Genomic DNA, 11581 nt, shown 5'->3' with positions numbered 1-11581 from the left:
CTTGGCTTGAAAAAGTCATTTGCAGAGGTATAACTCAAGCTTTCAGGGAAAATTACTTTTAAATAAAGATTGAAAGTTGTCAGAAGCTTAGCAGTGACGTTGAAGTCATGCAAACCATGGTGTAGTTCAATTACAACCTGCATTAGCTTCTGGCGATTGTGTTTAGGCTTCAAAATTGTGTTCATTTGTGTGAACAAAACATGTAAGAATCAAAAACCTTTGTTGGTCACGGATCTTATTTCCTGCAATATTCCAAATGCTAATGGAAAAATCCAGAGTGAACTAGAGTGATGCTAACGCCATCACTGCAGCCCTCTATAGCCAGTATTCAAAAGTGTCAGTAGCATAAAGCATGCAACCTTGAGCAAATTCCATGTGATTGACACTGCAGTGCTAGATTCATGAATATTTTTATAGTGTGCTATGATGGTATGTCATTTCAAAAATGGCATACGACACAGCACACCAGAAGATTTAGCATGCTAGTTAGCTTAGCGTAAGTGTACCTGTGCTGGGGCGCGTAGTTGTGGTGATACCTGGGTGCGAGGTGGCGGTGGTGATTTCTGTTAGCTTTGTGTTAGCAGTGCTCTCTGTTGTTATAATGGATGAAGTCATGATAGCTGTGGCAGGAGTGGTAGTGGGAACCCCTGAAGAAAAATGGTGTCACCAGTCAAGAGCTTTGTTGTTGACTGATTCAAGTGAATCATTTGAAATTCAGTTTATGGGCCAATCATATTGTACTATTTATGCAAGTTTCCCTTAAGTGGCTTGAAATGAAAAAGGATTGATGTGAAGATCACCAAAAGCTCAAACTGTTCGCTAAAAGCTATGATGTCCAGAAAGTACCCTGATTAGCCCACTTTTCTGATTATTCCTTATTGGATTGTATCATGTCATATTTAGATGGTGTCTTAAGAGCGTGCAGTATTGGTCTGGTCTTACCTGGAGTGACCTCAACCGTAAGAGAAGCGGTGCTTGATTCTTCATTGGTTGTGTCAACCACCCTCATCTGAGTCACGATGGATAATATGGTCGTAAATGTTTCAAATCACACACTAACAATTAGAGTCTAATGTCTAAAGTGCATGAAATGTTGTATGAAATATTAAGTCCTTACTTCTAAATTTACAGGGCCTGGGGAAACTGCCTTCGCCATGAGTATGAAACCCTCTTGAGTGATTGAGAAGTCAGTGCCGTCAACAATCTCAAATCTGAGGTTAGGATTAATGCCCTACAAAGAAAGAAATCCAGCACTTAACACCAGAAATATTACAATAATAGGCATCATTCAGCAAACATTTGTATAAATCATTAAAAACATTCTTATGTAAGGTCTAACAATGAATTGAATGCAACAGTGGTTTTACAAATTATTTCATTCAATGTGTGTTTACATAAAAATGATTTTATAAACTATTCATTTCAATCCAAGAATTTATGTATGTAGGGTTTTACAAATATGGAATGTGACGATTTATTAAAAATTGTTTTACAAACATTGAATTTAATTTACCCCAAATTATTAAATTCAATGTGATTTATGTAAGAATGAATTACAAGTTGGTAAAACTAATGCAACATTTTACTGAATATTTTTATGAATATTGAATTGAATGTGACAATTTATATAAGAATGGTTTTACGAACATTGAATTTATTGCAATGGTTAATCAGAATAGTTTTTAAGACGATTCAATTAAATGCTTAATTTTGAACAAACAATTCAGTTCACAGTAAAAATATATATATGTAAAAATGGTTTTATGAACATTTAATTCAGTGCAACAAATTTACCCAAGATTTTTTAAAGGAATGATTCAATGAAATGTGAGTTTCACAAACAATTCAATTCAATGCAACAATTTATGTAAAAATTGTTTTACAGACTATTTAATTCAATCCAAGAATTTACTTAAGAATGGTTTTATGAATATTGAATAGAATGTGATGATTTATGAAAGAATGTTTTTGAACATTGATTTTAAGGCAACAGTTTACGCGAGAATGTTTTTAGAAATTATGTAAAATGTGACAAACAATTCAATTCAAAATATTCCATCCATGAATTTACATAAAAATGAATGTGCATTGAATTAAACGTGATGATTTCTATAAGAATGGTTTTACAAAACGAATCAATTCAGTGCAAATATGTATGCAAGAATGACTTGAGGTCCATAAAACCAATGCAAATGTTTATGTAAAAACTCTTTCTGATTGATTTACACAACTTTTCACTATCCTGCTCTATGTGTTTTGTATGTACTTTACAAATTAATTCTGCATCTTGAATTGAACACATGCAGAGACTAAAATGCTGTTTGTCTCTGAGTTCTTACACTAGGAAAGTCTTCATCTGTAGCCTGTACTCTGAGGGGTCTGTTGGATGTTTTGCTCTCCAGCACCAGGCTGTCCACACCCGCATCCTCTGAGATAAAGCCTTCATAACTGGACTTCACAAAGGTCGGAGGGAAATTGGTGGATTCCACCACCTTCAGGATGACTGTAGTGGTGGCAAACTGATCAACGTTCTCCTTCTGATATGCCTAAGGAGACAGAGGGGAAATTTGGTTGGGGTTTTCAAATTTTGGTTCCATTATTATAAGTGGGTTTTGCAGCGATTCCATAGAAGAACCATTTTTGGTTCCCCGAAGAACCTCTCAGTGAACAGTTCCTAAAAGAACCATTTTTTCTTAGAGTGAAGAACATTTTAATAATCCAAAGAATCACTTATGGAATGGAAAGATTCCATGGATGTTAAAGGTTCTTCAAGGAACCATCAATGCCAAAAACCCTTATTTTTAAGAGCATACATAATATGTACAGTGGCTCCAAAATGCAGATTTTGTTTGCATGTAACATTCAAAACAGAATGGTTTTCTTTAAAAAAAAAAAATTCTCTCACCATGACTGAAAGAACAATTGTTCCTGCTTCTTTTACTGGTTCCTGCATTGTGATGCTCCCGGTGTCAGTGTTGATTTCAAATATACCTCCCTCATTTCCTGAACATGTAAAACGTACTAATTAAAACCTGTCGACTCGTCCTGAAGTTCTTTATTTCAACGCATAAGGAAAATAAAATAGACAATTAAATATCTCACCTCCAAGAAATATATAAACAATAGGATCATTCCTGCCGTTGTCACCATCAATGGCCAAGAGTGGACCTGGCTCCAAGGACAAAGGACCTGGCTGTGGTGTACATCAACATTCATATTCTCATTTGACACGCTAATCTCAAAATCTATCCACCACCTTCGGCTAACTCACACTGCCCCAACAAACTGATCCAATGAGATGTTTCCTGATATTTCTACATCCATTAGACAACTTTATAATGTGTGTTGGTGTTTGTTGGGGCACCTTGAAATAATCATAGCTATATAACATTTAAAATGGTTTAACTCAACATCAGACCTCTGTCTACAAGTGCTTTGGATAGAAAACTCACCGCTTGTTCGTTTAAGTTGACATTCCCGTTATAACCAGACATCAAGCAGATTTTGCTTGTGTCAATCTCAGTTTCTGTACAGGGCTGGAACCATGGTGGACGATTGTCAATGTCTATGATATTGACTACAATGGTGGTTGAGGCAGTGTGGGAGACTTCAGCTGTAGATCCAATCGGTGTGTCCTGAAAAGTCATCAAATGGAAGTTGTTTGTACAAAAAGAAGCATCTTTGAAGATTAAACCTGGGTCAGATAAACTTACCTGCACATATAGCATCATTGTGACTTCTTTAACTTCGTCATAATCCAGACGCTTTTTCACCAGAATGTTGGGATTGAAATCGGCCTCCAGGGCAAATTCTCCCTGAGAGAGAACAAAGGTCAACATTGTGAATGGGATTCCATTTGGAATTCCTATAATAATTTGGAACCAACATTCAAGGGGAATTCTCTTTTAGAATTCCAAAAAGAAGATCCTTCAGAACATAATTCCCAAGAGGACACTTGTGTATACCATGAAATACAATGTATAAAAACTCTATATGCACATTCTTTGGGATTTTTGTTGTCTCAGAAGGTGTATTGGGGACACAGCTGTACCTCAGGAGAATCCAGTTGGTAGTAAAGTCTATCATTTTTATCAGGATCGGTTGCTGTGATCAGGCCAACACTGGTATCCACTTTTGACAACTACAAAAATCAGTAAAAGTTTTCAGATCTTAAAAAATTGGCCATGATAAAACAGATAGATGAACAGAATTAAATGCAACATTAAAAGTTTAAGAAAAAAGTACCTCATCAACGTTTAGTGTGTATTGACTGTATGCAAACACTGGTGGATTATCATTTACATCCTCAACAGCTATTTTCAGATTCAGTGTGGTCTAAAAATACAAATATCACATGCAGGACCTCAATAACCAACATGAAAACAAACATTTAAAAAAAAAAAAAAAAAGTAAGAATTGAGGTTGAATAAATCCTTTACAATGCAAGAAGTTTTTTTTTAGGTTCACTTAATTAAAACACCACTTGAATAGTTTACTTACAGAGAGAGAGCCAGCTTTTGTACACTCAATATGCACCTCATGAGGTTTGCTCGGGTTAAATGTCTAAGAAAATAACAAAACATAAAAGGTCTGTTAATTTGTACAGACAGCATTTGAAATGGATCTGAATTAAATGGTTGCTTTGAAATATTAAAATGCTCTCATTTACTTGAGGCAAAAATTTCATCTTTAAAACTACACATTTCTAGTTTTTTAACTAGAATAGCTAGGACACCGGTAAGGGTGTAAAAGTACTGAGAAATAAGTACGTCAAAAAAGTATTAAGTAATTTTACCCAATTCAAAACTATGAAATCATAAAAAATGTGAGGGGTGTACTCACTTCTGTGAGATACTGTATATATACGCATTTAAAAGTCAATTTTTATTAGCTTTTTAATATCAAGATTTCAAGAATTTCATCCTTATAATAAGTGATGCTGTGCTGTTTAAATCACAGTTTTTACAATGCTGTGACAATAAAACTACATCATGTTAAACTGAAATCCTAAAACCCAGATACCTGATTAGTAAATACGTTTAAGTTTAAACTTACTTAAATTGAAGTGGTAATTGAGAAAACAACCAAACCCAGTTTAGATCAAGACTAATGTTGAGTGAAGAGACATCTCTTTACAAAAATTAAGCACTTAATTTAATTGAAACATATATAAGTTGTAAAATGGATTTTACATATTAAAATAGTAAATGTACTTTGTACTTTACATCCCAGGAAACAGGCGTTGAAATGATCAATTTAAAGTGTATTGGCTGAACACCAGACACTTTATAAGATATACAACATTAACCTCATAGTCCAGCACAGTTTCAGCAATGAGATCGTATCCACTGATGCTGAAGAAACCCTCTGGATTTTGACTAGTGATTCTGGCCATCACCCCATCCTCAGCATTGAGTGTTGTAACTACGACTCCAATAGCGTTGTTTTCCGGAATAAGAATTACCAGCAAATTATCTGGCACCGAGCAAAGGTCTGTCATTCAGAAAAAAAAATCAGAATTACATTTTCATGAATGGTCCTGGTTGACACTGGAAAAACGTGAATGTTAGAAAATACAAAGCAAAAAAAATAAAATAAAATTCATGATGACTGAAAAAAAACTGCTAAAGAAACAAAGCAAATTCACTTGGTAGGATTTCTTCAAACACGCCTATAATTCAAGCATTTCAAGTCATCTTAAATTGGTTGGAAAAACATTTTATACAAATATAGAAAATAAATTTCTGGAGTGTGTAATGTACTTCTAATTCATGTAAAATAATAGTTTTGTGTAAAGTTGAAATACTGCTTGAAATAATAAGACCATATCTATGGTAAAACATATGCACATCTTACTCTAAAATCTATACTGTAAAAATTGTGGTTGTAAAAAAGGTGATTAAACCTAAACATTGATCACTCACTTATAATATTATAATAAAATCAATACATTTCCTGAATTAACCTTGAAACAATTGCCTTGATGTATACAGTTAACAATAACTACAACACTAGCAAACTCTCACAACTTGAAATTTTAATACTTTCAAGAATAACATTTCCAAAAGTGTCTTAACATCTGTTTTTTTTAAGTCTATATACGATCATAACAAACATAACTAACTAGTCAGCTGTCACATAACTGGGGAAAGTTCATGTTCTGAACTCTTTCAGCCTACAAAAGAAAACCTGATTACGTAAGAATTTTCATTCTCAAACTTTCAGCACTTACTTTGCGCTTCGCTGAACTTGCTGAGTGTGAAAAGAACCAGGAGAACGAAAACAGCAGCAGATCCTTTAGGCTTCAAATCCATTTTTCTTGTTAGGTGATGGATCAATAAAGGAATATCGAAGACGAATCCCTTTATTCCGACTGAATCATATTCCCATCAAGCAGTTGTTAGCAATAGCTAATATGAGAAACCGACTTCAAGCTTAACCTTTGAGACGGACGCTTATCTCGGATTTATTGGCTATAAAGATGAGCACAGGTGGACTTTTGCCTCAGACATGAACACAGCTGCTTTACATGTGCATGTACATCTCATAAACCATGATCACAATGAAGAATGATGTTTACAAAACAATATTTTTAGTTGTGTGCAGATGGTTAGCATCAGTGTTGTTCCCAAAATGTTATATTCAGGCCATCTTCAAATGTGAGGCAGACATTGTAAAATACAACTGAAGTTAAAAGTATTAAGAACTGCATTGGAGAATTTACAAATTGTGTTTTTCGGTGATTAATTTAAATGTTGAAGATGTTTTAGCTCAAATTTCGCAAAGCTGTTATTTTATTCCTTATTCCTGAACAAAAAGTGCCACAAATGGGGAACTTCGTCAACTATAAATAAACCAATAATGCGCACTAGAAGCAAATTCAAGTGCTTCTATGACTTTATGACGGAAATAAACTAGCTAAAAAAAGCATAAATTAATTCTTCAGTTTTTTTTTTTTTTTCACATGCTAGTAGCTAGTCATGAGTGGGCGTATAGGTTTCACTTACGGTAACGGTAATCTTCAAACAACCAATTGAAGCAATCTTATCTGACTCATATACCGTAATACGTAAGTATCTTGTTATATTATTACACATAACTGATGAAAGATGCGATAAAGACATTACTGCTAGACCTACCTACAACATACATTCTTCTTTAAAACAGCATTAGCATGACGAACGTCATAGCAAACAACTCGTTACGCTGTTGGAATTTTATACTGAGAAACGTTTGAGGATATTAAACCCAATACAAGTTGTTTTTTCTCATAATTTGCTTACAATAAAAGTACTGTTGAGGTAATACTGTATAGGTTTACTGTATGTGGGTCATTCATGGTATCGGGTGCCTTCATGTCCCCATGTACAGAATATGATCTTACCGTTATAAACAATATAAATTTAAAGATTAGTCATAAAAAAAACATAATTTGAATTTTATGCATATTGAAGTATATTTTTTTAAAAATGGAAACATTTTAAAATAAAAATACAACAATTACTGTGATTATTCCCCTCCCCATTTTAGGTATATTTTAATAACTTGTTACCAGATTTATTACCAGCTTTTAAATGAACAAAAGGACATGAATTTATAAATATAATAATAGAATAGCTTATATAATAGAAAAAGGTATGTGAACTACAGATTATATTAAGCAGAACTCGGACTGAATCAATTACAGCAGATTTCTAGTTCCCATCCTGCTTAATCAATACAGTTAAGTTTCAGCAACAGTATAACAAAATAAATGAGTGGAGTTTAACTGTATTGAAGGAAATATTTTCAAATGAAACAAGTTTACAGAACTTCTATTAGTATCTGTCCCTAACAGGGTGGACATTTTTAGTCTTTTGTTTCATAAATGCTTGCATTTATTTGCCTAAGCTTGAACAAAATCTCCCTATGATGATTACTCAAAAGTTTATTTTAAAAACAGTTAGATTTTATACATTTTATGTTCAAAAGGCACCAAATACAGGAAAGACCCACACTGTAAAAATTTCAGTGAATTTAACAGTAAAAGACTGTAAAAAATGCTACAGTAAAAACCTGTTAAATGGTTAACGGTAAATTCCCCTACTATATACGGTGAAAAACTGTATTGGACATTACATGTCATTTTACAGTAGTATACCGTTTTTGGAAGTGAAAAACGACCGTATAATTTACAGTGAATAACCGTAAATTGATTTTTCCTATCAGTTTTGTATATTAGGGTTGTGTGTTACACCTAATGTTGTTAAATGAATGTTTATTGCATTATTTTAGTTTCATGTGTTTTACCATGATGGCGTTTAGTGTTTGTGTGAATGACCTTCTATATATGTTATTTAAAAGCTTGTGATGGGCTTTTGTTCATCATGTGACTTTCTCATCACCACCTGCATTAGGTGGTTATCAGTGTATCACAAAGGTACAAAACAGATTTTAGTACTTCATTAGGTTGATATATTAACATTATATCAGTTAATTAAATTATGGTATTTAACTGTAAATTTAAGTTAAAACTGTAAAACCTAAAATGTTGCTACCGTATTTCTTACGGTAAAATTCCGGCAACCACAGCAGCCGTTTTTTTTTACCGTAAATTTTACGGAATTTTTTTAACAGTGCATGTATGTCACTTTGATTACCATATTCATGTAGCGTTAAGATCTTCTCAATAAATCTGCTCTTATGCTATTTTTGAACCATATATAAATATATGTCTATAAAATCCCTCTTTACATACCATGTCTGTTTATGGTGACCTCATATAATCTACAATAGTCTGTGATTGGTCGTATATTAATTATGATCTTGTGAGTCATGCACATTATATAGTAGCATGAAAGCTTTTTACTACTATAAAGCTCTCATAAATGCTCATGAACTTATTGTCTAGTGTTAAATTTATAAACCAGCATGTGCCTTTGAGGAGCTAAAGGTGTGGTTTCATAAACAAGCCAAGACACTATTCTCAAATCCAGAGTTTAATTTGCATCTGAAATGTTATTGACTGCAACTGAATCTGCAGTTTTATGAGACACATTTGGAGGAAAAAAGTCATTAATTATTAAAATATATACAAACAGTTTGTCTCAAACATGTTAAAACTGATTAAAACAGTGTGAAGTTGCTGTCTTCAAGTTTCTTGGACATGAAGCCAGTCTTCACTGGTACACATTTGGACATGTATACTGTCTCATCAGGGAAATCAATCTGTCTGTTTCTCCACCGACGCCGCTGCAAACACACAGAGCATGAAATGTCATTCAAGCTAGAATATATCATTTGAGAGCAAAACTATACGTTATGTATTGAAACATATTGCTAAGTATCATTTTGTATACTGATATCATAACTGGGTTAGCTTATTGCTAAGAGAAAAGCTATGCACTTTACAGAAAGTCATTAGACGTTAAGAGAAAACTATGTTTGCTAACTGCTCAGAGAATGCTATACTTGAAACTTTCCCTTACATTTCTCAACTATACATAATGTCAAATCAAATGATGCTTTTGAGAGATTTGTTTAGGGTGAGCATAGCGGGTTAGCGGAGGCTTTACCTTTTCTTGCTGCTTTGCATGCGTTTCAGGAAGGCACAGATGGATGTGATTTTAGCTTTGGATTTGAGGAGTTCAGCATATCTGTTTGTGAACTCAATGTCGCCCAACTGCCTCGTGTGAAGCCCAGATCTCCTGGAGATATGGATCGGGTTCGATGTCAAAGTGTTGATTCAAATGACTCAAATATGACAAGTATATGCGAGTTATTTCCAAAAAAATATCTAATTTTAAAAGTTTATCAATTAATACAAGCCAGAGCCAGTGTTCTCCACAAGGGGGTGGCCTGCACTTAAATAAGCATGGATCTAACAGTATCACAAAAGTGACTTGTTTATTAACAATAAAAGTTTATGAGACCCACCCGTCTCGGTCATCAATAAGCATATCTGCATCATCCCTGGGAAATAACACCTTTCTAGGTGAAAAGATGTCCGTTGTTGAGATGCTGTCCTCTTCTCCGAGATACCTGTGGTGATAAAGGTCAAATCATAAATGAGCCGCTACATCAACTGTGAAACTGTGGGAAAAAAAGTTTATTTGGTATGTTTGCTTCAGAAAAAACAACATAAGCTAAGAGAATTGAATCTCTTATCACCTCCAGACAGAACTTGAGAAAGTGGAAGGAAGAAACAAAAATGAACAGAAGAAAATCATGCAAGGACAAAGAGATAAAGATCTAATAAGATTTGACAGGCCTGGAACTACACTACTACTTTTTTTATTTCAGAAACAGCTCAGAAGATCAGATTGAGGTTGAAAATTCAATTCATTTTTGAGGCTGAACGTGACCTGACCTGCCCAGAACCGGAAGGCTGGTCGCGCACTGGATGAAAAATATCGCAAGGATGGACACTTGCGTCAGACTTGTGAGAAGAGACATTTCCACACCTTAAAAAGATGAAAAACGAGAACTTTTAGTGGTGAAAGACAAACCATTTTTCCTAGCAATCAAAAGCTCATTCAGAAACTTCACTCACCCTCGGTTTGATGTTCTTGTAGCACTCTAGCAGTCGTCCAACGCTTCTTGTCTGGTTTTTATTCCAAGCCTTTTTGTACCCCCAAAGTCATTGATCACGAAACGTCAGCGTGATGTAATAAAGTCCTATCCTAAATGAGTTTTATTGGCCTTACTATTTGCTTTTTCATTAGTTATTTGCCAACGGTTCCTTACACTTGACGTGACGACCACACATGTGCGCTCATGCTAATAAAGACAAACATGACTAACAGTGTTGACTTCCTTCATTGGTGGTAAACCGGTTGAGGGGGCCAAGGAATTGGTTTACTCATGTTTGAATTGTTGGGATTGCTAATAAATCAATGAGGAAGGAAGGATTGTGTGACAGAGAAAAGAGATTATGGGTGGACATACAAACACACACATGCTTTAGTGAATGAAAGACAGTAGTAAAGATCATGATTACGGTTCCAGTAAACTGCTCAGTAACTAAGAATCAGTCAGACAGTATTTTCAACACAAACACACAACAAACATCACCATTGCTATTGCTATACTTATAGTTAAGGATTTAAACAAACCTCTAACAATAACTAACAAACTTTGGCACATAACACATCATCCAGCACTATTTGTGCTACAGTTAAGTGGTGTAATATTACTTGAAGCAATTGAATGTATGATTTCGCCTGACAGATGGTACAACCGGACCCGGAAGGAGTTGTATCTAGAAACCAGAATATCATAGAGACCTAGCAACCACATAGCAACAGACTAAAAAAAGACTCAGAACACCTAATAACCACAAAGCAATACGCTTGAAAAACACTCTGAATACCCTAGTAACCTCATAGCGGCACACTAAAACACCTTCTAGCAACAACATAGCAACACAATAAATCTCTCAGAAAAACCTAAAAACCACATAACACACTAAAAACACCCTTGCCACTGCATAGCAACACATTTAAAAAAAAACAATCAGAAGACCCTAGTAACCGCATAGCAACACACTAAAAACACCCAGGCAACCACATAGCAACATAATAAATCACTCCGTACACCCCAG

The 11581-nt window shown here is 34.5% G+C and overlaps 1 protein-coding gene and 1 long non-coding RNA gene across 2 annotated transcripts; both read right to left on the bottom strand.

The window, feature by feature from the left end:
• Positions 1-506: 506 nt before the first annotated feature.
• Positions 507-6314, bottom strand: LOC107726849 (cadherin-related family member 5; the record flags this gene model as incomplete). Its single annotated transcript, XM_016536552.1, has 13 exons — positions 6233-6314; positions 5309-5493; positions 4501-4563; positions 4246-4335; positions 4052-4141; positions 3714-3815; positions 3449-3635; positions 3103-3189; positions 2906-3003; positions 2340-2546; positions 1118-1231; positions 943-1009; positions 507-647 (listed from the first exon to the last, which is right to left on the bottom strand). Coding segments are annotated over exons 1-13 (1513 nt in total), but the record flags the coding sequence as incomplete, so codon positions are not given.
• A 3340-nt stretch (positions 6315-9654) lies between these two features.
• On the bottom strand, positions 9655-10651 carry LOC107726851 (uncharacterized). The gene is made up of 4 exons (XR_001638303.1): positions 10532-10651; positions 10349-10442; positions 9916-10020; positions 9655-9686 (listed from the first exon to the last, which is right to left on the bottom strand). It is a non-coding gene; the product is annotated as an uncharacterized LOC107726851 (long non-coding RNA).
• Between the last annotated feature and the right edge of the window lie 930 nt (positions 10652-11581).

The sequence above is a fragment of the Sinocyclocheilus rhinocerous genome, unplaced genomic scaffold, assembly GCF_001515625.1.
Source record: "Sinocyclocheilus rhinocerous isolate Xijiao unplaced genomic scaffold, SAMN03320098_v1.1 scaffold2863, whole genome shotgun sequence".
Classification (NCBI taxonomy): domain Eukaryota; kingdom Metazoa; phylum Chordata; class Actinopteri; order Cypriniformes; family Cyprinidae; genus Sinocyclocheilus; species Sinocyclocheilus rhinocerous.
The sequence above is the reverse complement of the archived record's forward strand: the minus strand, read 5'-3'. Positions and strand labels throughout refer to the sequence as shown.